Source organism: Bubalus bubalis, chromosome 11 (genome assembly GCF_019923935.1).
Source record: "Bubalus bubalis isolate 160015118507 breed Murrah chromosome 11, NDDB_SH_1, whole genome shotgun sequence".
Classification (NCBI taxonomy): Eukaryota; Metazoa; Chordata; class Mammalia; order Artiodactyla; family Bovidae; genus Bubalus; species Bubalus bubalis.
This window is the reverse complement of record NC_059167.1, coordinates 81,921,664-81,947,814: the sequence shown is the minus strand read 5'-3', so window position 1 is coordinate 81,947,814 and position 26,151 is coordinate 81,921,664. Positions and strand designations below refer to the sequence as shown.

Here is a 26,151-nt window from a genome sequence, read left to right as displayed (position 1 = left end):
AATGAACACATTTAAAGCACTAAACACAAAGCTTCATATGTGCTAAATGGCAATGTTTGTTGTCCATATTATAAAGAGTACACAGGGAATTCCCTGGCGGTTCAGTGGTTAGGACTCAGAGCTTTCACTGTGGGGGTCTGGGTTCAATCTCTGGAACTAAGATCCCACAAACCTCGAGGCACAACAACAAAAAATGTACACAGCTGGACTTCTGAACCACTAAAGGCCTATGCAGTTCATGAACACACACACACACATTCATGCACCAGGAAAATCAGGCTGCACAGATCTTAGATACCCACTCTGTATTCCTAATTCACTAGCAGACCTGCTTCCCTACTTCAGTCCTCTACTCCCCTCTTCTCAGCCCGCCCCACAGCTGTGTGGAGGCTGGAGTTCAGCCCCTGGGGGACTCAACTAGGATTCTCTGGAGACAGCTTAAGAGGGCATCAACTTGCCCCCTTGACAGCCCCTTATTACCCTTCCATGTCTGGTAATTAACCACCAGGGAGCCTGGGTTACCCCCCCGTACCCCCCCACCCCCCACACACAACCCACCCCAAGGTTGGGAGGTGAGGGTAGGGACTCCTCAGATCTCATTGACACATAGATGGGGTGAAACTGCAGATACCAGACTGCCTGGGATCTCTGGCTCAGAGTTCAAAAGGTGCTGGTCCCAATTTCTTAATGGTGTGTGTAGGGTGCTATGGACGGCCCAATGGGCATCTGACACATGATAGGTACAGCTGAGGTGCTAGGAGTGCTTTCCTTTATTAATGGCCAGAAAGTCAGGATCACTGAAGAAAATTACTGAGGGGACATGAGGCTGAGGGGTCTGGGGCTTGAAGAGATGGGGTAGGGCTCACCACTCACTTCCGGGACCCAGAGGGCACACCTGGTCCAAGAGGGAGAGGCATGGTCTCTTGAGTCACAAGGGTCAGAACAGGCACCTGGGGGAGAGTGGGATAGTCATAAGCACCCTCTTCTACACCACACACCCAGCCCAGATGGACTCCACCAAGCCCCAACCTCTAGTGTCCCAGGACTCACTGAAAGACTGAGGGAGTGTCCGTCAGGTTGTCGGCAGTCATGGGCTAGGGCTGGGGGTCGTGGCTGGCGTGCAGGGCCTGGGAGCCCCGGGGCTGATGCCCTGGCTGGCGTAGTACTCCACCACCTGCCGGGGCACCTCGGCCAGGACACACTTTGCTAGCGCAGAGGGTGAGGCCTGGGTCGGGGTTGGGGTGGGGAAGTGGTTAGGGGAGGTGGAGTGAGGGAAGGCCGGGCTCAGGTGGGGGCGGGGCTTCGGGTGGCCAGCTGGATTCCGGCTCTTTCTTGGGACTTCAATCAGGTGGGAGAGATGGGTCAGATCTGGAGGGCAGGAGGAGCTGAGGAGCCCTTCAGCCGGGAGGGGGCTCCGGGCACTCACATCCTTAAAGTCCCGGAACGGCACGAACTGGACGATGTCGCGAGCCGCGGGCACCCCTCGGGGGCAACGCAAGGTACCATCGTCGCCGTCCAGTAGCCTCATGTCAGAGAAATCAGCATTGCCCACGCCCACAATGATGATGGACATGGGCAGGCGGGAGGCGCGCACGATGGCAGTGCGGGTCTCAGCCATGTCGCTCACCACACCGTCCGTGAGCACCAACAGCACCGAGTACTTCTGAGGACAGACAGAGTGGGGGAAGGGTCAGCTCTGCGGCCTTGGCGCCCCCGCCCCCGCCCCCACCCCCAGCTCCACCCCCAGGACACCTAACCGTGGCTTGGCCAGTGCTCTGCTCCCGCTGAGCTGGCCCCGCCACGCGGTTGATGATGGGGGCCACGTTGGTGGGGCCATAGAGCTGGATCTGGGGCAGGCAACGGCGGTAGGAGGCAATGACACCTGAGATCTCTGTGGGCAAAGAGGTGAGAGGGCAGAGATTAGCAGGGAGCTCTTCTAGACTCCCTAAAGTAAGGAGGCATTTCCTTGTCTCAGGACTGCCCTGCTACCATGATCCTCACTAAGCAGGAGAGTTGGATGGTTCAGCTGCTGGTAGAGTTGAATGGGCAGATATATGGTCAGGGGCTGAAAGTCTTACCAAATGCAGGCAGACACTGGAAGCATGAAGGGGCAGGGAGCTGGGCCCATGGGAATGGAGTCTGTGCTCCTGCATGGGGTGCACAGGAGTGGGCAGCAAGCTGTATGAAGGGAGGCAGGGCTGGTGGGAATCTCCTCTCTTACCTTCACATTCAGGATTTTCCGGGTCAAAGTTGATAGCAAAGTCATGGGACACCTGTGAGGGGAAGGTGAGGCCAGCCAGAGGATGTTTTTCCTTCCTGTCTGAGTCTCCCAGCATCTCCTATCCTATCCTTGCCCAGCCTACCTCAAAGTTGGGTGGAATTCGAGCTCCAAAGCCAAATGCTGGGAACCGCTTGTCACTGGGGAGGAGAAAAGGCTATGGGGGCCCATCGGGCAAGGCATCCCTGCCCATCCCCTACCCCATCTCCTGCTACCTGTCATAGTCCTGGCAGATGCCTCCCACTGCACGCAGGGCCTGCAGGTAGTGGTTGGGCTGGCGGGGGCTCAGGCAGTGCAGGGACTGGCTGCTCCTTGGGTCCCCATTGGAGGCCGTGAAGTCGATTGCCACCTGGTGGAGATAGGGAGAGGATATGCTGCATCCATGAGACCACCAGGGAGGCTAGGCCAGAGCTGGGTTCTGTAGGGAGGACTAAGGTGAATCTGAGCAAGCTCTCAGGTAGCCTCATCTTGGAGTCGGGTGAGGGGAGCAAGCTGACCACGCTAAGGCTCATTAGAGGTCCAAGTAAGGGCAGTGTGGATTCTGGGCTCCTCTGTCCACTAGGGCCTGGCCCCTCCCCCTTGGCTGCGTCCCCTCCCCCAGGCCTTTACCGTGAAGCTGATCTGGCAGCCCCCCATGATGTAATCCAGGAAGGTGTGCACCTTCTCCACCTGGTGGGGAGAGGGCAGATAAGGTGGAATGCTGGTCCCTTGAGGAGGGAGCTGGGTGGGGCTTCTGCAGGGGAAATGGAGGGGCCAGAGTTTTTGAGGTTGAAGTTGGTGGTGGATAGGACGAGGGTTCTCAGTTTCCAGAAGCAGGGAAATGCTCTTTGTAATGAGGGCAAGGCTGAATCTGAGGTTGCCATGGGGGTTGTAGGGGGTGGGAAAGGGCTTGAGATGGGCACTGGGACTTACCGTGCACTGGGCCAGCACTACGGTCCCTGAGCTCTTGTAATTCTTCTTCTTGTCCCGGTACTTGGGGTTGATACAGTCCCACTGCATCTAGACCCCACACACCCCACAAGCCCAGGGTCTCATCATGTGACCTTTCCTCCCCCTTGCAGTGGAGCCTCCCAGAGCAGAACCTCATGACTCAGTCCTTAGGCTGAGCCCTGAGTTTCCCACCCTCTCCACCTCCTATCGTGTGTGAGGGGCTCTTCAGCATCTCCTTCAGGATTTTCCCAGGGATCTTGGTGAGATTCTTGGGGAGAGGGGGAGGTCTTTGCAGTACCTCCTGCCCAGGGTTTGCTGTTCCTTCCTGCATCTCCTGGAAGGTGCTGGTGAACTCGCCAATGAAGTCATGCTTCCCACTGGAGTCATAGTCATATACCAGGAACTGAAAAGACAAGGGGAAAGGGGGGTGGGTGGTCAGGATCAGAGAGGCTTTGCAGTGGTTCAGTGGGGGCAGGAGGAGGGACACAGGGAAGTAGGGCCCTAACAGTCACTAGGCCCAAACAGATGTCCTCAACCTGTCCAGAGAAGCCACTTGCTGAACTTAATCCTTTGGCTTGGTCTGGTTGGGACTTGGCCTCTGATAGAAGGACCATTGATATAGGAACATTGAGCTGTGACTGGTTCTTTATCCCACAGTGGGAAAGGGGGAGAGGGAGGGGCCTGCACCCTCAGGTGGATGGTCTCAGGCAGAGGCTGGATGCTCTACCAGGCTGCCCTTACTCGTGGGGCCTCACCTTGAGAGGCCGGTGGACATCACAGCTGCACAGGGAGTGCAGGGACAGACGGAACGGCTCCCAGCTGGGGTTCAGATTGTTCTTCACCACCTTGGAGAGGCACAGAGAGCTGGTCACCCCCGGTCTAGGTTCACCCATTCTGCCCTTCCTCCTGCCTTCCCCATGGCCTCGGGCACCCACCTCTGTTCTCCAGACCAGCTGGTTGCTCTGGTCCCCGTTGGTCTTATAGATCTCCATGAAAGGGTCAGACTTGCTGAACAGGTCCTGGAGACACAGGGGGAAAGGGCCCCTGAGCCTGGTGAGGTCTGAAGGGGAGGTGCCTAACCCCGAGGCCTAGGCTACCTAACAGTGGAGATGGGGTCCTAAACTCTGGGGTTCCAACCTTGTTGTCCAGCTTGTGGGCTCTGAAGGTGAGCTGCACGTAGTCATTGGTGCCAGACACCTCTTCGGCCACGATCTGCAAGGCGGACACAAGTGGCAGGATTCCCCCACGCCACCCCCACAAAGCCCTGTCCCTTGGGTGGGGGCCAGCTCTGGGGGCAGGATGTCACCATGGTTGTCCCTGCAGGGGTGTTGAATGCCCTGCCCAAGGGTGAGTACCGGTGACCTTGCCTACCGTGATGGTGGACTTGCCCGCGTTCTTCCCATTCTTCAGTAGCAGAGGCTTAGTGACCTTGGTTTGTGACACGATCTGGGGATGGAGGTGGAGGGAGACCCAGCTGTGACACCCCCACCTGCTTTGGCCAGGGTACAAGGGACAGGGCAATAAGTGCCCTTTGATCGCTCACAGGGGATGCACTTGGGCTAGAACTGGACTTAATTTCCATAGCAACCTTAAGAGATCTGCACTGTGACCCCTCATTGTTTAGATGAGGACACTAAGACTCAGAGAGGTTAGATATCTAGCCCAAGGCTGCACAGCGGGTGAATGGTGGAGATGGGGTCCAACCCCCCGACTGAACTAACTCCACAGCTTATTCTGTCTTCTTCTGGCCTCCGGAGGCAGAACCGTGCGGGTGGGGGTAGGGGTGGGGGTGGGAATGCAGACCTGCCCCAGGGTGCACTCGGTGGAGCCGAGGAAGGTGTCGTTGCGAGGACTGGTGGATCCGTCCTCGGCGTCAAACACATGGAACTGCAGGGGCTGCTTCTCCTCAAAGAAGTACTCCAGGGCCAGTACCCGGGAGAAGACAGGGCTGGAGCAGGAGCGCAGCACCTCTGTGCGCTCCACCTGCGGCAGGAGGGGAGCCCACCTCTGGGAACCCGGGCTGCTTTGCTCTGCCCCGGACCGCCCCCGGTCTTGCCAGCTTTCCTCAGGTTCCCGTGCCCCAGAGACTGGCTCCTCCCTCCCTGGGCTGAACCCCGAGCTTAGGGTGCTGCCTGCCCCTAGGACCATCAGCCATCAGGGGCTCTCATAGTTGGAAGCAGTGCCACTGCCTTTGGGGGCCATCTCAGGACCCCATAGGACCCTGTGAGCTTTGATCCCTGTGAAATGCTTTGTGTGTGTAACGATGGCACCCGCATCTCTATGGTTACCCACACAGACTGGAAGAGGCCCCTGAGAGTCCTGACCATCCCTCGTGGCTGCCCCCACCCAGCCTCCTTCCTTTGCGTTCCGGAGGTCCGTGAAGGAGAGGCCAGCCACTCTCACCTCCACCCACTGCTCATCGGAGTGGAGCTTGAGCAGCACACAGGGGTGGGGCTTGGTGAGTGTGTCTCGGTCGAGGAGGCCGTGGCAGGACACCCGCAGCTCCACTCTTGAGGCCCCCAGTGTCATGGCTGGGGGCTCGGGCACCCAGGCCATCTCTGGGTCGGACATGTCTCTGTGGGGACAGAGCAGACACTGGCCTCTGGAAGGGGGACACCTGCCAGAGGAGGGGTCTATCTCTGGGAGCCTGGGCCCCACCCCCTTACCCTGCTTCCCAAGGCCCTGGCATCTCATGGATCTTCTTCCCCTGACCTCACTCGGTTTCCCCTGAGCTCTGAGCCTCTCACTCCGGCACAGCCCAGTGAGTGCTCTTGTCACCCCTGCTGGCCTTGTATGCGCGGATGGGGCTGGAGAGGGCTTGGGGGTTCCTGGCAGCCTTGGTTCCTAGGCAATCGATTGATCCACACTTTCTGCTATATCAGCACCTTCTGCTATTTCCTGACTGATGTTTAAGCCAGCACGGCACTCAGTCTTGGCTTGAGGAAGCTGAACTGGGGCAAGGGGGTGGGGAGGGGAGTGGAAGGGCCCCGGCAAGTCTGAAGAGGAGGGTCAGGAAACGGAGGCTGCAGTGGGCAGGAGGAGACAGGTTGGAAGGTGCCCTGCAGGGCTGTCCCCATCCACCTCCCCCGACTCACCTTCTGGTTGGCTGATGGAAGGGAGGGGTGGTGGGCTTGCAGAATGAGCAGCAGAGCTCGGCCCCTGCTGAAAGCTTCTCTAGGTTCCTGGCAGTGGCTCCCACTATGACAACACCGGCTTTCCTCCCCACCTCCCTTGTTCTCACACTTCTTGGCAGCACTGGCGCTGTCTCTTAGCGACAGGATTTTTGGGGAGCCTCGGCCCCCTCCATGCTGCCCGTGGGATGCACGCACGCCACCCTCCCCCAACAGTGGTACCGAGCTTCGGGCAGCAGCATGCAGGGGTACACTGGCCCGAGTTCACGGCCGGTCCATCCGTCTCTCTGTGTCTGTCCACTTCTCAGGGTGAGGCTGTCTGATCTCATGTTGTGCTTCCCCGGCAAGTGTGCGTCGGTGTGTCTGATGCCCCCACCCCGTGTCTATCCCCTAGTCGGGCGTCTGTCTTCAGGAGGCTGTGACAGTTCCTGTACGTCCCTCAGAACTGGGACCCTTCCCTGGCTGGGTCCCCCTTCCCCGCAGCGTGTGCCCTTCTGGGTACGTGAGGGAGGGTCTGGGTTGGCGGGGGTGGGCTCTGCCTTCTAGCCACAAGTCTCCCAGTTCTCACAGATCCCCTGAGTCGGGCAGGAGCGTGTGATGGTGAGGGTATTGGGCAGGACTGGAGACCTCTCTGGGGGCCGGGGGCGATGTTGTTATGGAGACTGGGCCAGGCTTGGGCTGGGCCGGGGCTGGGCGAGGGATGAAGGGTGGGCTCACCTGGGCTCTAGTCGGGGGCTCCTCTCTCCGGCTCTCTGGCCCTGGCCCTGACTCCCTTGCTGCTCCAGCCGCTGGCGCCGGCTCTGGCTCCGGCTCTGGTGCTATTTATGGGGCCTGGATGGGGAGGGGTGGGGGGGCCGAAGCACCAGCTCCCCCCGCTTGCACAGACCGGTTGGGAGGGAGAAGGGGGGCAGGGCCACTGGTTGGGAAGGAGCCACGGAGCCAGGGGAGGAGGGCGGGCTGAGGGTGGCTCAGAGGCAGGACCCCCGCAGACACAGTGACATACATCTTCCCCTCCTGCCACACCCACACCCAGCATCACAGAGAGGCACACACTGCGGTGGTGCATGCACACACACACATTCACGCCGGGAGGCGATGGAGACATACGCACCCACGACTCACAGGCTCACACACAGTCTTGACACGAACAGGTGCCAGCACATAAACTCACCATGACACCATGACAGTTTCAGCCTTGGGGATGCACACAGGGAGACACACCCGGTCTCACGTCGCTCTCCACATCACATTTGTTAAGGACATTCGCGGTCACACACGGAAGAACACGGGGCTATAGTCGTCACACACACACACACACACATACCCTCATCCACGCCCACCAACCTGAATACAACAGAATGGAGATCTTCACGTGTCCCTTAAAGACCATTACATATCATGCTGAGCCTCGTAGCTTTTAGAAATCAAAGTTCCACCTTTTAACAGGGAGACAAGGAAACGGACACAATTGCTTAATAGCAAACAGTGTCACATCCCGGTCACGAAGCCCCCTGAAGATAGGGGCTTCCCAGTGTGGAGATATGCTGGACTGATTCCGAAGGCATCTTCCTGGTGCCCGTAACTACCCCCAACCCCGAGATTCAGCCCATATGGCCACATCCTGTGGGAGGGGCCGTGCCACGCACTGATCTTGAGCAAACAAGACATTAGTCATTCCTTAGTGAGGCCAGGGGAAAGGAGCAATTGTCTGGATGCCGCACGTGAAGACATTTGGGAACATGGTGGTCTGGATGAGTATGACAGAAGGGTCACCAGGGCACTTCACTTTCCATCCCCAAAGCTGCTCATGTATTAAGGTGGCAATAATTTATGGAGCATCTCCTGGGTGCCAGGCACTGTGCCAGGGGTGGGGGCTACACTGGGGACTAAGACACAGCTCCTGCCCCTCGGGGAGGTGTGTGCATATAGAACAAAAATCCCACAGAGATGATCAGAACAAATGCATTGAGATATGACAGGCAAAAAGTATGGATCTGTTGAGGAGGCAATGGGCCACAAGAGGAAGGGCTCAATTTGGATGAGTCAGGGGAAGGCATCAGGAAGGGCTTCACAGAGGAAGAGGCTCTTGAGCAGCATCTTGGATGCCAAGCTAGCATTTGTTAGTATACTGATGGGAAACAATTAATTTTAATCATTGATCTTCTCTCGCTACAGGCACTTCTGCTCACCTGCAGGCCACTCTACTATTGAGATTTCGGACTACTGATGGTGCCCCCGGGATGGCATATCACCATTTAATTCCACCATTAGTGAGCCTGCCTGTACATATGCACACATGCGCACACACACATGGCATAGTGCTCCCAATCTCCTCCTGGGACACCAGGACCTCCCCAATCCCACTGTACCTCCGCAAAGCCCAACACACACTGATGCTGCTTTCTGCCACCTTGGCCTCTTCTGCAGCCAGCTTTCAGCCCAGACCCTGCAAATGACACCCCCCTGCCTGGGGGCTTCTGCGTCCCCTCCCACCCAGCAGCTCTCCAGTCTTTCCTGCCTCTTCCCTTAGAGCTCTAGCCCCATCTCTGGGGGGATGGTCCCCACTTTTCCACTGTGGGGGCTTGAGGGAAGGGGAGCAGCTGGTGGGGAATGGGAGCAGAGAATGAGGAAGGCAACAGAGACTCAGGCAGGCAGTGATTTTGTTTTTTTATTCTATACAAGTGGAGAGAGAGCCCCTGGGGATAGAGAGACAGATCTGCCCTCCCAGGAGAGGAGATCTGCAAAGCAAGCAGAGCCTCCCTCTCTCCAGGCTGCTCCCCGACTTCTGGTCCCCCATGCCTCATCCTGCACCCCTGGGACAGGGGCTGGCAGAGGGGCTTGGGGGTGTGGGGGCGGGTGGGGGCCGGAGTCCTTGTGAGGCACATGTTGAGAGGAGGGCTGGGGAGGGTGCCGTAGCGGCTGTCAGTCTGTTCCCGGCTCGCTGGTTCCTGCTGGGAAAATCCAGGGAACCCTGTCTCCCCAGCAAGGAGAGCCAGCCACCCCGTGCGGGGATGCTGCGTCAGATGGATGGGTGGGCAGGGGGACCACCCTCTCACCGCCCCTCTGGCACCTGTGGGGTCAGGGGGCTGTCTTCTGTCAGGTTCCAGCTTGTCACAGGACTGCGCCCGCCGTGTCCGCTTAGGCTTCAGGGGGGCAGTCCGGCGGCCTGGATCTGGGGGCCCTGCAATGACAGTCAAGGCAGGCCTAGCATGTGAGTGGGGCTCCCGGGCTGGGTGCTCACCCAAGCTGTGGCTCCTGGCTGTCTGCCACTCATCCTGTGCCCAGGAAGGGACCCGAGGTCGGGGGGGGGCAGCGAGGCCCCAGAGGTGCCCCAGCCCCTCTAGCAGGTGGCGCACCTTGGATCTCAGGCTCCTCTTGGTCTTGCTGTGAGCCCAGCTGCAGCCGGGGTTTGTTCATTCCTGGGGCTGCACCCCCAGTCTCGACCTCCTCCCGGCCCCCTGGCTCCTGTGGGGGCCGGCGGCCCCTGGGCACAGCCACGGGCTTGGGGGGCTTCAGAGCTAATGGAGGGTCCTGCAGCCGGCAAAGAAGGAAGCCGGGTCAGTTAGTTTGTCCTTTTGCTTCATCAAAGGTCCCTCCCCACGGCCTTGCTGGCTCTCACCTTAGCATTCCTGGTGGAAACCGTCCTCTCTGGGAAGACAGCCCCCTCCTTTTCCTCCTCTCCATCTTGGGAGGCTGGGCTGGGGCTCTGGCAGCCATGGTTGGGGGCGCTCTCCTCAGCTGGGGGATGGGAAGAGAGGAGAAACTGCAGGAAAAGACATTCTTGCATAGCCCTCCCAGTCCCCTGCCCCTGTAAAGCCCTGGAGGCCAGGACTTTCCCCTCCAAGCCCCTCTGCTCCTGCGTCTCTGCCTTGGATGTCTCCTTCTGCGCTCCAGTTTCCTTAGCCCTTGGTCCCCAGGATCCTCCTGAGCCTGTCACCTCTGCAGGGAGCTCGGGCTGACCCTCTTGAAGAGCAGGGACAGAGCCAGGGTCTGGGGCCTGCTGGGTTCACAGGCATGGTCACCCATCCAGGGCTGCAGTGCCCCGGGGCCCTGCCAAGGCTGCAGCCTGGCCTTCCTAGGACTCTCTGCCAGTCTGATTTAGGTGGTGAATCTGGAGGAGAGGTGCCTGGCATTCTCACTGCACCCTAGCCCCGCCTTGTGGCTTTATGCACTCCAGACCCAAGGATACGTTACGTGGATGGGATTGTCTGTGTGTGTATCTGTGAGGTGCAGGTAAGGAAGACCTGGAGGGTGTGGAAGTAGGTGTGTGTGTGGGGGGACGGGGTGCTCCCCCCGGCCCCCACAACCGTGGTCTCCTAAATGAAAGCTGGAACCCGTCTTCGGGTGTCTTAACTAGCCTGCTTATGGGACAGGATCATCAGGGAAGATGTTCCACATGATGTGTTGGCCTTGGAGGATGGGGCAGGTGCCCAGGCATTGCCAAACCTCAGGCCAGCCTAGCTCTGCAGGGCACCCTCGTGCCCTAGCCCTGGGGTGGGAGTGGCGGAGGGAAGGGAGTGTCAGCCTCTCCAGGGAGATTTGTCCCTGTCAGTATTGTTGGAGGGTCACATTCCAGGCCTGTCGGAACTGAGAATGATGCCAAGCTGACTGGTTTTCCGTTAGCGGCTCCCTAAATGAAAGGTGCTCTGAGCCCAGCGGAAGGGAGGTGTCATACTATGATCCCCCACCCTTTATTCTGGAAGGTAAATAACTTGTTTGAGGTCAACACTGCAGGTGGTGGCTGAGCCCAATCGAACACCCAGGGTGTCTGACCCCCAAGGCGGGGGGGCTCTTGCCCCTTCTGGTTGGCACCTTTCTGTGTGGGCAGAGGATGGTCTGGTGAGCTCTTTGTGGAGGAGACTGGAATGTTTGAGGTGGACCTGGTTGGTACTGCCCACCATTTCCCCAGCTGAGGTACACAGAGAGGCCTTCTTTATAGAGAGTACCATTCTGCTGATGGCCCCTGCTCTAGAGAATTCCCCGCGACCATCCACAAAGTTTTGTTCCTGTTGGCTCAGCCTGGCAAAGCACTTTTGTTCCGTGGGGCCTTTCTTTGGACCGGGTGGTTTGTTTTTTTTTGGATGTAGTTTTGTAAATACCCTGAAGCATCTTTACAATGTTGATATTGTACTGCCCCACCTTGACTGGCTTGTCTGTTTGGACACACTCGGGCCTTCAGAGCTGCTGCCAGGAAAGAGGCTTTCCATACCTATGTGCCATGTGGCCTCTGCTCGGCGCATGGCACTGAAGCTCGGCTTGGTGCTTTGGGGGGGCGGCGGGGGCTTCCAGGCTCCAGGCCCTGGAGTGGAAGGAGAGGGTGGGAAAGAGAGAGGGGGGAAATGCATGTTGGGTGGGGCTGAGAGTGGGGTCAAAGGAAGGAAGTGAGGGCGCCCATTCTCACCTGCGTCATCCGAAGAACGCCGTTTCTGCCAAGCCTGGACGCTGCCCTCCAGGTCTGGGCCTGTGCCCTGAAAGGACAGCTGAGTCAGGTCATAAAAAAGTCTCTTCCGTGTGGGGACTGTGGTTAGCAAGGGGCTTCTGCTCTAGCATCTCATGTCATTGGTCCCTAGACACTCAGACTCTTTTCCTCAAAGAATGATACCCATACCACCCCTAGGGGACATAAGAAATGGTTTACATGAATGAATATACTGTTATTTTAATATGTGTTTATGTGTCGTAGAAAAAACATGACTAGTACAAGCCTGTGATTTTAAAAGATGATAATGCTTAGGTCCAGACTGAGTTTAAAAAGGTGAGTTGATTTCAATAAAAATATTATGTAAATAATGCCATGGTATGTGGATAAGGTTAAAGCAGTCATAAAGCTGGTGATCAAGTCACTAAAATTTGGGAATCCGCTCTAGAAGTTAAGTATTTTGGGGGCCACACACTTTACAAGGAAACAGAGGCTCCGGAAGCTTAAGTGACTTGTCCAGGGTTCTGCACCAAGTGTAGGGGCAGAGCCACAGCACACACCTTGCTCTCCAAAGCACTGCTCTCCACTGACCTACGAACCACAGGCCCATGGGGACGGGAGGGGGTAGGCCCTTGGGGAGGGGAGGCGGGTAGGCCCATGGGGAGGGGAGGGTGGTAAGCAGGGACCTGCAGGACCCCCAGTTTGCCACCCTGGGCTCCCCTCACCTCTCGTTTCCCATCGAAGCTCCAACCCTTGGCTCTTCCCAACCCAGGAAGGGCGACGCCGTGGACCCTCGGCTGCTGTGCTGCCCCGGGGGCCTGGCCTCCCTCCCCAGGCTCTGCCCCCTCAGTGCCCTGGAACAAGGTTACAGGTTTAGAAGCAGTTTCTTATGGAGAAGGGGCTCCATACCTCTCCAAGTCCCCTGTCTGGAAGCCCTCTGAGGAGTCCTTCCACTGCCCTCATTTGCATGCTGGGAGTCTGGGTCACCAGGCTTAGCCCAAGGAGCCAAGGAGTGGAGACCTGGGATGACAAAGTTCTCCTGATCCCTGAGTTCTAGCATCCTGCCACTAATTGCCTGGGGTGGATGGGCTGTGTGGGAACCAGGACTCAGAGCCCCTGCCTCACTTACCGTCTTCCTGCGGAAGGAAGGCCCCCGGCTCCCGCCAAATGTGGGGAGGAGGCTGCTTTCTTCCTCGGGGCTCCAGCAGGGGGAGGAGTTATTGCCAAGGCTGGGGGGATCTGGGCTCGGGGGGCTCTCCTGAGTTGGGGGTGGGGGTGGGGGAGGAGGGAGGAGGAGCCCGGTGGTGGGGGAGCCTGGCCCCCTGTCTCCCTTGAAGCTCCGGGGCCGGCGAAAGTGAAACAGGCCTCGGCGCCTTTTCTTCTGCAGTGGAGGCAGTGGAGGTTCGGACAGGCCTGGACGCAGGGTCCTCAGAGTCCGGGGGTAGCTGGGCAAGGTCGGGGTGAGTTAGTGACTAAGTCGTGGGGAGAGCCCAGTGCCAGATGCTGAGGTCGTTCATGGTTCTCAGAATCCCCCACTCTCTCTCATCTAGGGTTCCCTGCTGCTCCATAACCCTGTCTACATATTCCCAGGGGATGGTGTCCTCAACTTTCCTGTCGTAACCCTCCAGCAGTCTCTTCCCTCCCAGGGACGCCTTCCCCCACTCCTCTCAGCCTCTCCAAGTGACCCAGTTCCTTCTGGAGACAGGCTGCGGCGTCTGTGCAGGACAGTGACAGCATGTGCCCTCCAGGCCGGGTACCACCGTCATCCCATCCCAGGGCCTGCTACCCAACCCCCAACTCCTGCAGTCCCACTCTGGTGGTTCATTCCAGCCCCATTCCTTCCAGCTGTCCTGAGGAGATTCAGACAACATGGGAACTAAGGGCTGGGAGGGGAAGAAAGAATGTGGGGGGAAATGTCCCAGAGAGACTGCCACTGGAGAAACCTCCCTGGGAGGTGGGTGGACACAGGAGCTTTCCTAGGGCCTCGGGGCCTGCTGAAACTGGGGGTGTGCCTGGATGCCGCACCTGGAGCTTTCATCCATGACTCTTCTGCTGAAGAAGTCCTCCAGCCCCTCATCCAGGCGGGTGGCCATTCCGTTCTCCTGACGGGTCCCTGGTACTGGCGCCTGCTGGGAGGAAAGTCCTGTAGGATATATTATCTGGGTGAGGAAGCCCTCCTCCCCTCTATTCAAGGCCAGCCCCCTGGGACTTGACCTTGCCTCCTCCTGACCCCATGCAAACACAGACTTCAGGCTACATGGGTATCTCAAGCTTGGCGGCTCTTGACTCTCACCAAAATGAGAACTGCCACTGTCCAGCAGACAGATTTCCTATCTGTGACCAGGTCTAGCTCCATCCAATCTGGATGCTCCCTCTTCTGTTCCATGGCCTGCCTGGGCCCCCGCCCGATCCCATAAGACTAGGACCTCTGGCACTGGTGTCCTAGAGCTAGAATCCCTGGCTCTGGCATTGCTAAGTGAGGTTGGTCCTCTGGTGAGGCCTTAGGGACTCACACTGGGCCGACCAGGTCCTGGAGGGGTGGTCCTGGGGGGCCGGGGCCGCCCTTGTGTTTGATGCCTTAGTTTATAGCCATGAGTGGGCAGCTCGGATAGACCTTCCCAGGAACCACTAGCTGCGGGCTGGCTGCTCCCGAGTCCTGAGAACCAGCCAGGGGGGATTCCCAGGCTCCCCAGCTGACTTTCCATGTCCTGAGGGCTCCCACCTGTGGGGACAGCAGCATTAGAGGGACTAGCAGGAGGGATGGGGAGAGAGCAGGCTGGAGAGGCAGAGATAAAAGAAACAGAATCAGTGCCATCAGCTCGGAGGCTGGAAGACTCACTAATGAAGGCAGACACTGGCCGGATCTTGCGGCAGCGTTTCTGCTTTTTGATGGCCATGGTGTCCTGCAGAGAGGGAGGCGAATGATGGGGCCAGGTGGCAAGTCCCAGGAGACCCACCTGGAGCCTCCCATTCCTCATGAAGTCTTCTCTTTAGACTCCATCCTGGCTCCCCGTCCTCAGGCAGCCGAGGCAATGGGATGAGGGAAGAGGCTGGTGGGGATCGGGGTGAGGGGATGAGACCCAGTGTGGGGCAGAGGGTGGAGTCCAGGGATGTAGAAAGGGACAGTGGTTTGCAGGTTCGGGGGCAGGACCAAGGTTAGGAGGGGAGTGGGGGTGCTCACGATGTTGGTTCCAAGCTCATCGTCTGTGGTCTCCTCGTGGTCGTGGTTCCGGCCTCGGCCTCGGGAGGACAGATCCTGCCCTTGGCCTGGCCCCCCTGGTGGATCTGACAATGTTCTTAGCTGGGCCAGGTGTCGGGCCTAGGGAAGGACAGGTGTGAACGAGGAAGATCAAGATCCCAAGGAGGTTGCCCGCCTCCCAGGATCTTGATGGGGAGGGTTGGGGGGCAGGTGGGCTGATGTGGGATGGGGTAGAGGGCCTCCCTGGGCCTGGTGGAGGCTCAGAAGTCTTACCAGGCTCTTGTGGGAGTGGTATAGCTCCTGGAGGATCTCGTCTACTATGGAGTTGGTCAAGTAGGTGACGACTGAGAGCTTCACTTCACTGTGGGCACAGGGGGAGCTACTCAGCACCCCCGTCCCCACCTTGGAGTCTCTGCCCCAGCCTTTCCCAGATGCCTGAGGGAGTGGGCCAGCTGCCCTGGCTGCCCACGGAAAACACAGCTGCTATACAAGGTACCCTGGGTCTAGAACTCAGCTCCACCCACAGCCCTTCCAGCCTAGGAGTGTGTGGATGAGGAGGGTGCACGAAAAGGAACCGAGGGGAAAGAGGAGCACAGGGGCTCTGGGTCAGGTCCCTGGAGCTCCAGGGCAACAGACAGAGGTAAGTTGAGTTGCTGAGTGAATTCTGCTGGCCTTAGCTGGCATCACTGACTCAATGGACACGAGTTTGAGCAAACTCCAGGAGATAGTGAAGGACAGGGATGCTTGGAGTGCTGCAGTCCATGGGGTTGCAAAGAGTTGGACACAACTGAGTGACTGAACAGCATCAACAACTGCTGTAAGAGCAGGAACCAGTATTTCTTGAGCTTGCCTATTTCATGGGTTTGTGTTATAATTTTCCTTTGTTTCCTTGTCTTGAGAGGTGGTACCCAGACTGGAATGAAAGAGTGCTCTAGGGGCCACGAAAATGTGGGGGGATGGGCAGTGCAGTCCATGTACCCGTATTCTTTGTCCCTACCTCTGAGGAGGCTGTGCTCTGTTTCTAGAGGTCACTTCCTGGGGTCTGTGTGCGGCTGTGTGTATGTGTACACCTGTGTGCACTGTCTGGACTCCTAAACCCCAGCTCAGCATTTACACTTCTAGGGCAAAGACCAGTCAGACCCTAAATAGCAAGGTTGCAGTTGGTTAAAGATTCATCTCTTATAATGGAGATTGTCATTCATTATTCATTACTGATAGCTGGGCCCCGGAGTCCCTAAGTGCTCAAGGCCAAGTCCAGCCCGTCCCAGCCCCGCCCCTGCCTCTCACTCCAGCTTGTTCTGAATATCCTGTCCCGCCTGTTCCAGTAGCGCCCCGCGGATGAAGTTCCGGGGCACGGTGACACGCTCGGCCACGTTGCTCAGCATCTTGTTGTGCCCTTCGGCCACCCGCATGGCCACGGGGCATAATTCCTGCGTCAGGCTGACCATGGACTCCAGGATCACCTAGTGTGGGAGGAAAGGAAGCCAGAGCCCCAAGGAGGTCAGGGCTGGCCCCACAACGGAAGAGACTGCAGCGTGTCTAGCTCATCAAGGTCACAGGGCAGGTTAGCAGCAGAGCCTTGGACACTCAGGCCTCCCCACATCCTGGTCAGTGTTCCTGCCATCCTACCACATGGACACATGGACAAGGGAGAGTCAGTCTAAGGATCAGAGTCCAGAGGGAGAGGTCAGAGTTCAGGGGCTAAGGCTGAAAGGAACAACAAACATCCAAGCCCAGTTTTCTGGCAATGCCTTGGGGCAGCGGGCATGTAGGTGGTCTTCTGCACTTCCTTCTTGCCCACAGTAATCCCCCTGTGCTGACCTCTGCCCTCGGCTAAGGGCCTTGGTCAGCACTGGGCTCCTCCCCCGGGACTTGCCTGCAGCTCCTTGTCCACAGCCTTGGACACCTCACTGGCCACTGACTCCAGCCTCTGCCGCACAGGCCCGTCGTTGGCCAGCATGTGGCCCAGCTCGTAGAGGCTGGGAAACAGCTGGAGAAGGAACAGGGTCTGATGAGAAAGCCAGAATTGGGCCTCGCTGGGTCTCTGGGGGGCCCTGGGCTAGGAAGGTAGATGCACGGGGCAGGGGGTGGATGCTCCTGGGTTGGCACGTGGCCTTCCTGTGCTCTCCAGACTGTCAGGGGAGGGCGGGGCTGCAGAACGCTCACCGCCCGAGAGTTCTTGGCATCCTTGATGAGATCCCGGGCGTAGAGCAGCTCGTCTTGCACAGGCTCCAGGGGGCACAGCCTCAGGGCCCGGACCTCCTCCTGCACCCGTCCGCACAGTCGCTGCAGCATCTGCAGCACAGTGGCAGGAGTGTCAGGGGGGACCCCCGCCTCTTCACCTTCCCAGGTGGGCCCTGGGCGCCCCATTTCTGGGCTCCCTTGGACCATGTCGCTGGCTGCCACTGACAGGGCAAGGGTGACGTCTGCCGATGGCCTGTCCCCTCCTCTTCTTGGGAGGCCATTCTTGAACGCTCAGCAGAGCTCCCACAGTCCTGGGACCCCTTGTCCGGGACCCCTGCTGTTTGCCCACATGTTCTCTCATGTTTGGGGCCCACGTTCTGCATGTCCATTCTGTTTGCTCTCTCACACGCTCAGTCCAGCTGTAGGCACCTCAGGATGCCTCTCTCCCGACCCCTCCCCACCCCGCCCTGCACTCCAACACATCGCCCCTGTGCTCCCCGCATGCCCACGTGCGCCCCCATGTCCCCGAGGGAAACGTTTACTTGCTCGGCGCTGCTGGTCACCAGGCCCTGCTGCAGCCTGAAGGCCTGCTCCTGGGGGCATGTCTGGGAGTGATTGTTCCTCACCAGGCACCACTGGATCTAGAGATGATGGGTGGGTGGGGTCAGGACCAGGGCAGGCGGGCTGGCCCCTGCCCCCGGGGATCCACCCCGCTCAGGCCACCACCTTCTGCCAGACGTCCTCGGTGCGCTCGGGGGCGCTGCGGTAGGCTTGGGAGATGTCGCTCACTGGGAAGGACATGAAGCGCAGCGTGTGGTTGCTGTGGGACAGAGCGGCACAGCTGGGTGGGGAGGAGGTGGCAGGGCAGGCTCCTGCTGCCCACACCCACCTCTTGCTGACCACGTCCCTCCACAGTCCTCCTTAACGTTTCTATGCAATTAGGTCAGATGCACTGGAATGGGGCTTGTGAAGTTCAGGCTGGATCCAGGTACAGGGAGACTGGGGGCTTGGTTAGGGCAGGGCCCTAGCCTACTCACCTCTCCAGGGCCCTCGCAATGTCCAGAAAGCCCAGGGCGGATGTATTGTTCCGATCCCAGAGGATAGTTCTGGGGAAAGGATGGGCATCAGCTTGTTACCCCTCCTACTGGGCCTCTCTTAGGGAGCAGGGACAGCCCCACCGGGAGCCTTCCCACCTTTCCTGGTTAATAAGGCTGACTCAGAGATAGTCCTGGGACTAAGGGTCTCCTGGAAACTGGGGTATAAGCAGTGAGGCAGCAGGGAGGGCAGGTATGTGTGTTTGGGGGAGGGCTGGGGCTCCAGGTGAGAGGGTCGAGGTGTGGGCCCCACCTGAGGGAGGAGTTTATCTGCAGGGCCTTAGACAACATCTTGGCCCCGATGTCCTCCATGCCATTGCCGCTCAAATCCACCTTTGCCAGGCAGGTGTTGCTGCCCAGGGCATTGATGAGGATGCTGGTGCGAAGCTTCAGCCGGGAGTCTGCCACCGACAGTGACTGCAGGGACTGTATGGGCAAGTGGGGAGTTGGACCCAGTCCCTGCAGCCCCCATCACTGCAGGTCCCCTCCCAGGCCCCAGCACTCACACAGTCCTCTTCCTGGATCAGCTGTACCAGCTTGTGGAGGATCTCCTCCAGGGTCCTGCAGGGAGTTGGGGCTCAGAGTAGGAGGAGAGGGGGCTGGGGTCATGCTACTGGAGCAGCAGAAAGGTGGTCAGGGGTGATACAGTGAGCCAAAAGGATAAGCCGATGATGGAGCGGGGGTCTGTGGGTATAGGGAGGGGGGCCTCACTTGGCCTTGACATTGAAGTTCTTTCCCAGGAACAGGTGCTTGAGAGACTTGTTCTTCCCAAGTGCAGGCACCAGTGTCAGGAGGTCCGAGTCGAACCCTGGCCAGCAGATGGAGAAGCCTGGACTTGAGGCCTGAGTCTCACTGGAGTCATCTGAGGGTTTCTCCCCCAGGCTCCAGGCCCCTGTCCCCACCTGGCCCCCAGGAAGGGGGAGGCCCCCACTCACCATTGTCTGACAGATCCAGGCTGCCCACACAGGTGACAGCCCCCAGCTGCTCCTGCAAAGCCTGGGCTCCAGCTGAGCGGAGCTGTAGGGACACAGTGGGGGTGAGGCAGGAGGCAGGGGTTGGGGTGGAAGATAGGGCCCCTCTAATGCTCAGAGATAAGAGGAGTCACACCAGGATTCAAGGTCAAATCGGGTCTTGGGTGTGAAATCAGGAGGCCCCTTCTCCACACCAGATCCTTCCCTAGGGCTCTCTTCCCTTCCTTCTGCCAGAAAAATCTCTGGGCCGCTGCTCTGGAGACAGCCTGTTCCTGCCATCTGCTGGGAAAGCCTGGTATTTCCCATCCCCAAGCGGTCAGGGAGGGGATATCGGAGACTGGAAATGACCTCTAGAAAGAGTGGAGGTGTGGTCAGGTTGTGGGGCTGCAGAGGGGTAGTGCAGAGGCAACATGGAGTCAGAGCTTGACTTAGGTCAGAGGAATGGCAGAGGAAGGAGGGCTCACCTCACAGCTACTGAGGTCCAGGTGCAGATCACTGAGGTGACTGTTGAGGGACAGGCCCTGGAGCAGCGCCCTGTGGGAGCAAGGTCAGTGGGCCCACCTTTACCCTTCGCCCCTTCTCCCAGGGCTCCCCCTCGGACGCCCCCAACCCTGCACCCACCCGACCTGAGGGCCTCCAGGGGCAGCCTCGTGGCCGACAGGTTGACGTGGCTCAGAGTGTAGGCGCTGCTGAAGAACTGCTTAAAGGCCGGGGGCGCCTCCCGGCCCTTCCTGTGGAGATGTCTGGGGTCAGCAAGGGAGGGGGTGCCCATGACTTGCCCCTCCCCTCCCCACACCCCTGCGCTCCCACCTGTGGGAGCAGCTGTTTCGCGCCAGGTTGAGGTAGGTGAGGTGGGAGCAGCAGCCGTGAAGCAGGGCGCCCAGAAGCTGTGAGGGAGACAGGGCATGTCTCAAGGGGCAGTGAGGACTCCCTCCTCCAACCCCACCGAGGTCCTGGCGCTTCACCCTCTGTGGTCAGTCTGTGCAAGTCCCGCTGTGCTTGCCTCACTTAGCCTCTTCAAGCCTCAGTTTCCCCTCTGTGGAAAGCGGGTGTCCTCCCACCTGCCCGGCCCCAGGGGTGTGAGAGGCTCATAGGCAGTGGATGTGTTAAAGCCAGGGCCACCACAGGCTTATAAGGTGGCGGGTTCAGGTTAGGGAAGGAGTCCTTTCCCCCGGGGGGACTCAGCCCTGCGCTGGGGTGCACAGCCAGGGGATGGAGCCAGGCTGGCTTTCAGGCACAGCTGGCACAACCTTGGGCAGCGCATAGACAAAGTGCCACACGGGGTGAGCTTTGGGGTTGCTTTGGAATTTTGCTGAACCTGAAGCCGTCCTGCCAGCTTGGCCCACATCTGTACTCAAAGAGAGTACAGAGATCAGACAGTACAAGGTGAGGCAGAGACCCACCCTGGCCTCCCCAAGTCCCTGCAGGCTGGCTCCCCCATCACCAACCCCTCACCGAGTCGATGGTGCAGTCAGTCCCCGCCAGGTCCAGGTGTACCAGGGCATTGGGCTGGGCCAGGAAACTGTAGAGGGCCTGGGAAGGAAGGACAGAGGGGGCTGCAAGGGGAGGGGTGACAGAGTCCCTCCCCTCCCCAGGGCTAAAGGGCAGAGACTCCAGGCCCTGAGTGTATTTCTGCAGGGACTTGAGGCGCCGTGCGTGGACTCACGTTGGCCTCGTCGGTGGCGAGCAGCCCAGGGTTCTTGCTCAGGTCCAGGTACCGGAGGGAGCTGGCAAAGGCCGGGTTGGCCCCAAAGGTCTGGCCCAGCGCCTGGAGCCCTGAGCACAGCGGGCACTGGGCTGGGTTGGCCCCCACCCCCACCTCTCCCCCTTGCATGCAACTCTTCCCCACTCCCCAGCTGTGCTCCTGTCCCTTCTGTGATCCTTGGGATGCCATGTGCATGGGTGGGGCCTCTGGGACTTGATACCCAGGTAGTACGGGGAGGGGAGGGGTCAGGGGCCAGAGGTCAGGGGTCCCGGGGCAAGTACCTCTAGGGGAGATGGCAGTCTTGGCCAGGCACAGTTTGGTGAGGCCAGTGGGGAAGCAGAGGAGCTGCTGGCTCAGACTGAGGAAACCTGGGGAGTGGAGAGAGAAAAGGGCCTCCCTGAGAGATAGGCAGTGGGGGCAGGCAGTGCAGAGTCAGACAGGGGGCTTGAGTGGAATGTGGGCCTGGGGTCTAGGATGGAGGTACTGGGATAGGGGCTGGCATCAGGTTGGAGAGCCCCTGTTCAGCCCTGGGTTGGGCTCTGGGCTGGGCTGGGGGGGTCTGCATTGCGGTGGGGGGCAGGATTCAGGGCCGGGGCTCACCCTTGTCCTCGATGGGGTTGTGGGACAGAGTGAGGGCATGCAGCACACAGCTCCCGTTCTCCCCAAACACCCCGGCCAGCTTCTGGACAAAGTCCCTTCAGGGAAGGGGAGGAAGGATGTGTTTGTCCCAGGCTCTGGGCTTCCCCTCCTCCTCCATCTGCCTGCCTGGCTGGGGCTGCGATGGTCAGAGGTCCCCGCAGGTGAGGAGCAGCTCGGGGCCTGCAGGGAGCCTGCTGTCACTCAGGAGTACCTGGGAAGTGGTGCTGAGACAAAGCCCAGCTGCGGGTCCTCGAGACAGGAGCAGAGTAGTCTGCTCTGCGGCTGACGGCAGGAGGGGATGGGGCTCGGAGATACTGGGGAAGACCGTGGAGCTGGGGGTCGGGAGGCTTAGGTGGGACTTGCTGTGTGCCCTCTTTGGGCCTCAGTCTCCTCTTCTGTAAAGTGAGGAGCTGGATGAGATGGTTCTACATCACGAGGCCTACATCATGCCCTGAGGTTCTGGGACCCTAAGACTACATCAAGGGGCACCACTGCCCAAGGAGGAGGCTGGCCTCACGTCTTAAGCCCGGCGTTGTCCAGCACCAGCTCTTCAAGGCTCCCCGACTTGCTCAGGGTGTGTAGCACCTGTTCTAGCACTTCAGAGCCCTGGGGACAGAGGGGGTCGTGTGGTCAGGAGCCAGAGAGGGCACTACTCTCCCGTCCCCCATTCCTCCTAGACCCTACCAGCCGCAGGTCTTTGCAGTAGAGTTTGGTGAACCATTGGTTGTAGGCCAGGGCTGCCACCATTAGGGCCAAGTCTCTGTGGGAAGATTGATGGGGGCAGGAAAGTGGTGAGCAGGTGACTGCGGCAGGAAAGAAGAGACTAAGGATGGGGTGGTTAAAGCTTAGATGGGTGGAGGGCAGTGGGTGTCGGGGCTGGGAGACAGATCCCAGGCTTTGTGGGGCTAGAAGGGAGAGGTTAGAAGGGCCAAGGCTGGGCTGAGGCTGGAATGCGGGGTTAAGTCTCTATCCCATCTACTTACCGGCTCTCCAAGTGGCTGAAATCCAAAAGATTGAACTCTCGGTTATCCTCGGCATGATAGATGGTGTCCACATCCTTGGAGAGGTGGAACTGGCTCGCATCTGCTCCCCTCCTCCGTGGCCCCTCCCTCCAGGTCCCACCTGCCCGCCTGCCAGGTCCCTGCCCAAACGCACCCATTGCACCTCTTCACGGCAGTGCAGCCCGTTGTAGTCGCACAGGGCAGCGTAGGTCTCAGAGAAGCCACCTGTGGGGCAGGAGATGGGCTGGCTCCTTAAAGGCTAAGGGGGTGGGGAAGAGACTTGGAGCATTCAAGGAAAGGTCAAGGTCATTTTATGTGCCAGTGTCTTGGGTTCCTGCAGCATCATGAACCTCCGAGGTCTGGGAGCTGTGGAGCCTCAAGCCCTATACACAGAGGACTCTGAGCAAGGGGCAGGGTGGTGTAGGTCCCCTTTCCCTCAAACCTGCCCCTGCTCACCGCAGACACTGTGGGTGGTGGATGTGGAAGTCTCAGAGTTAGGGGACGTGTCTCGGGGCCCGTCCGGGGTGTCTGCATTTCCACGCCGGATTAGACTCCTGGAAAAACAACAAATCCATCCCAAGAGGGGTGGAAAGAGGCTCTCAATTCTTCCTCTGTTACAGCTTCTGGATCCCTAGGAAAAGCAGCACTGGGGACATGAGAGCTCTTCTCCTTGGTGTCACAGGGTCCCAGGACCAGGGGAGGGAGGGGGGAGGGGACTTCTTTATTGTCTGACCCCTGAGAGACTCCTCCTTTGCCACTCACCCAGGGCCAGGGCAGACCTTGGAGAGGGCAGAGCTCACATGTCGTGTCACCTGGTCCACGCTCTCAGCTGATGGCAGCCGCATGCTCACCATGCCACGCTCTGTCTCCACTAGGATCTGGGGGAGAGGGAGCGGCAGGGACTCAGACATAGGTTCCCTCCTCCTGCTGGCCCAGGAGTGGGGCCCATGCTCCAGTGCTCACCTGGTTCTGACTGAGCGTGTTGAAGGCGCGGATCTCTAGGACATTGAAGGAGCTCTCCACCTGAGGGGTGGGGGCATGGGAATGTGCAGCTCCTGGTCAGGGCCTGGCTGCTGGGCTCAGAGGAGGGCACCCTGGGTGTTCTCCCACTCATCAGCCCAACTCACCTTGGCTGGGACTTTAAGGGGGAAGAGGTGGAGACGCCAGGAGGTCAGGGCCTTCAGAGAGGGAAAAATAGAGCATCAGCAGCAAATGGTAGTTTCCTGGGATCTAGTCCCCCTGCCCTCTGTCAGCGCCCTCAGCCCATGTGCACTCCCTGCCAGCTGGCCTTCTGCTCTGAAAGTTCCTGCTTCTCTCTTATGCCCTGCCCCAGGTTCCTGGACAACCAGCCAGTCCAGTCTCCCCTTCCCACAGGCTATGTCTTTTCAGCACTCCTCCACCTGTCTCCTTTGCCCCCCAGGTTCCTTGCCCTTACCAGCCCAGGTGCCCTTGATTCCCCCTTCCTTCCCCCAGTCCAGTCCCTTACCAGTACTCGGTCCTCGAACTTCTTGGGCTTTGTCTCCAGCTTCACGCGATGTTGTTGGAGCACAGCCCCTTGGCTCAGGCACCTCCGGATGCTTTCTGCAGGTGGGTAGTAGGCTGCTCAGGGCCCCCCTTACCCTAGCCACCCACATACCCAAGGCCCTCCAGGGGCAGGGGCAGAGAGGAGGAGAGAGAATCAGAGAGAGATGAAGAACAGGAATTGAGATCTTTCCTTCTTGGGTAACTTTTTCTATTAGAAAGGCAGGGGTGCTACGGAAAAAACTCTGGCTTCTGCTGTCCCTGAGTTGAGGGACAGTAGTTGGGTGGCACTCTGGGAGAGTGTGAAGGATTTTCCCAACCCGTGCACTCCAGCAGCTGTCAACCCATACAGAGTGAGTCAGTGTGTAGGGGCGTGGGGGTGTCCCACTACATGCTTGATGGTCTGCTGTGGTGTCTGCCTTCTACTATGTGTGTAAAGAAGATGCCAGGGAGCTTGTGTTGAGGATGGGTAAGTGTGAATGAGTATGCTGTACTTGCAGTTGTGAAAGGGGCACAGAGCCAGCCAGTTCTCCTGTGGGTGGGGGGTAGGGAGGTAGGAAGGAGTTAGTGTTTAAATGAGTCCCATATCCATCTGCTGGAGAATCATCCAGATATCCCAGTGTGCGTGCGTGCATGCCTGTGTGTGTGTGTGTGTGTGTGCAGTTTCTGTAAAGATGTGGGTACACACACCTCACAACTGTGCTTGTGTGCCTCTGGAGGTGTGGGAGATGGGCACAGTGTAGCATGCCTCTGAGTATCCTTGAGAGTCCTGGTCTCTGCCTGGGCTAGCCTGTGCTCCCACCTCTGGGGGTCAGGGTTGTGGCTGTGCTGGGGAGTCGGTCTTGGTTTGGAACAGTCTGAGGACCAGGCAAACAGGAGAGGCCTTGAGGTGTGGGTGTGGGGTAGAGAGCAGGGGGCAGGCTGGTATGAGGGTTGTTGTAGGTGAGCTGCAGAGACCCTGTTCCCGGTTTTAGCTCCAGTCCAAGCCCTCTTCCCTGACTCCCGTCTTTGCCCCCACTGGCCTGGGCACAGCCCGGCTTCTTGAGGGGCTCTTTGGAGCCAGTTCCGGGGCGGGGCCGGGAGGAGGGAGGGTGTTGAGCCCAGAGGCGGTCAGGACCTGGGGCAGCTCCCATCACCCGGCGGGGCGGGCCTGGCCCCGCCCGGCGGGGGAAAGGGGACTCTCCGGCGGCGAGACTGGATGCTTCGCCTAGGGATGGGCCAGGATAGCTGAGAGTCAGCCCCAGGGAGCGTGAAGGGACTGCACCTGTCACTGAAGATCGGGACGGGAGGCTCTGGGACAGGTAGGTCCTGAAGGGTGAGGCGAGGGGGCAGCGGAGGATGCTCTGGGGACAGCGATGCCCCGAGCTGGGATGCAGGGGCAGGGGGCTGCCCTGGAACCGGGATGCATGAGGGGCGGAGGGACTGGGGTGTACCGCGGAGAGGAACGCACTAGGGCTGGGAGGCTCCCGGACGGAGCGTCCCAGAGACCACCGCAGCCTCGTACCTTGCAGCTCGCGGGTGAGCTCCGCGCTGGACTTGGCCATGGCGGCCGCTGCTGCCGCTGTTGCTGCAGAGGAGCCGCCGTCACCGCCGCCGGGGAGCCGCGGCACATGCTAGACCCGGCTCCGGCAGGGCCCGGCCGCTGAGCGCTGCAGCAGCCGCGGAGCCCGCTCCTGTCAGGGGCGGCTGCGCGAGCGCTCCTCCCCCCGCCTCGGAGCGCCGGGTCTCCCGCCCCGCCCGGAGAGGTGCTGGATTGAGCATGCGCGCCGCGCCTCCTGGCCGCGTGAGACCCTGCGCGCGCTCGCGCCCACCCCTCCCGCCGGCTCCCGCGTGCGACACCCTGTGCGTGTCGCCTTGGAGCCCGCGCTATCTCCCGGGCGGGGGCACAGCGCCCTTACTTTCCGTGTCATCCACTCCTCGGGCACCGTCAGCAGAACGTATTTCTTTTGTTTGTGGGCCTGGGTACCCCTCGCGGGGTCATCCTTGCCAGGCTCCTCCCTTTTCACTGCTTGCTCGGGACGCGTCTGGCTCGTCCTCGCTGACCCTCGAAGGAAGGAACTTGCGGCCAAGGGCGATGCT

At 59.5% G+C, this 26,151-nt stretch overlaps 2 protein-coding genes across 8 annotated transcripts; both read right to left on the bottom strand.

The window, feature by feature from the left end:
• Nucleotides 1-752: 752 nt before the first annotated feature.
• Nucleotides 753-7,352, bottom strand: CPNE6 (copine 6). Of its 2 annotated transcripts, none has more exons than XM_006077710.4 (17): nucleotides 7,057-7,352; nucleotides 5,612-5,783; nucleotides 5,012-5,191; nucleotides 4,580-4,654; nucleotides 4,346-4,420; nucleotides 4,144-4,227; nucleotides 3,964-4,053; nucleotides 3,507-3,611; nucleotides 3,191-3,277; nucleotides 2,888-2,947; nucleotides 2,494-2,627; nucleotides 2,364-2,418; nucleotides 2,222-2,273; nucleotides 1,758-1,891; nucleotides 1,427-1,663; nucleotides 1,051-1,225; nucleotides 753-950 (listed from the first exon to the last, which is right to left on the bottom strand). In XM_006077710.4, the coding sequence occupies exons 2-16, from the start codon at nucleotides 5,777-5,779 to the stop codon at nucleotides 1,088-1,090; spliced, it is 1,674 nt and encodes a 557-aa protein (XP_006077772.3). In that variant the 5' UTR covers nucleotides 5,780-5,783; nucleotides 7,057-7,352; the 3' UTR covers nucleotides 753-950; nucleotides 1,051-1,087. The 2 variants fall into 2 exon arrangements, with proteins under 2 accessions (XP_006077772.3, XP_006077773.3); XM_006077711.4 differs by lacking the exon at nucleotides 7,057-7,352 and adding an exon at nucleotides 6,304-6,459.
• Nucleotides 7,353-8,989: 1,637 nt separating this feature from the next.
• CARMIL3 (capping protein regulator and myosin 1 linker 3) lies at nucleotides 8,990-25,715 on the bottom strand. 6 transcript variants are annotated; one of them, XM_025296111.3, is made up of 40 exons: nucleotides 25,577-25,715; nucleotides 24,038-24,132; nucleotides 23,679-23,729; nucleotides 23,515-23,574; nucleotides 23,314-23,429; nucleotides 23,008-23,105; nucleotides 22,706-22,776; nucleotides 22,534-22,607; nucleotides 22,235-22,310; nucleotides 22,068-22,156; nucleotides 21,512-21,606; nucleotides 21,193-21,279; nucleotides 20,873-20,982; nucleotides 20,662-20,739; nucleotides 20,017-20,093; nucleotides 19,833-19,937; nucleotides 19,671-19,740; nucleotides 19,171-19,252; nucleotides 18,947-19,043; nucleotides 18,742-18,796; nucleotides 18,489-18,661; nucleotides 18,179-18,247; nucleotides 17,868-17,961; nucleotides 17,684-17,782; nucleotides 17,124-17,252; nucleotides 16,834-16,947; nucleotides 16,245-16,420; nucleotides 15,231-15,318; nucleotides 14,940-15,077; nucleotides 14,598-14,661; nucleotides 14,272-14,480; nucleotides 13,784-13,887; nucleotides 12,888-13,203; nucleotides 12,668-12,778; nucleotides 11,741-11,807; nucleotides 11,549-11,638; nucleotides 9,959-10,077; nucleotides 9,696-9,870; nucleotides 9,410-9,520; nucleotides 8,990-9,290 (listed from the first exon to the last, which is right to left on the bottom strand). In XM_025296111.3, exons 1-40 carry the CDS (start codon nucleotides 25,614-25,616, stop codon nucleotides 9,262-9,264), a joined length of 4,101 nt encoding a protein of 1,366 aa, XP_025151896.3. In that variant the 5' UTR covers nucleotides 25,617-25,715; the 3' UTR covers nucleotides 8,990-9,261. The 6 variants fall into 6 exon arrangements, with proteins under 6 accessions (XP_025151896.3, XP_025151893.3, XP_025151895.3 ...); XM_025296108.3 differs by lacking the exon at nucleotides 12,668-12,778 and adding an exon at nucleotides 12,484-12,612; XM_025296110.3 differs by lacking the exon at nucleotides 12,668-12,778 and adding an exon at nucleotides 12,484-12,612 and having other exon boundaries at nucleotides 8,990-9,287.
• Nucleotides 25,716-26,151: the final 436 nt, after the last annotated feature.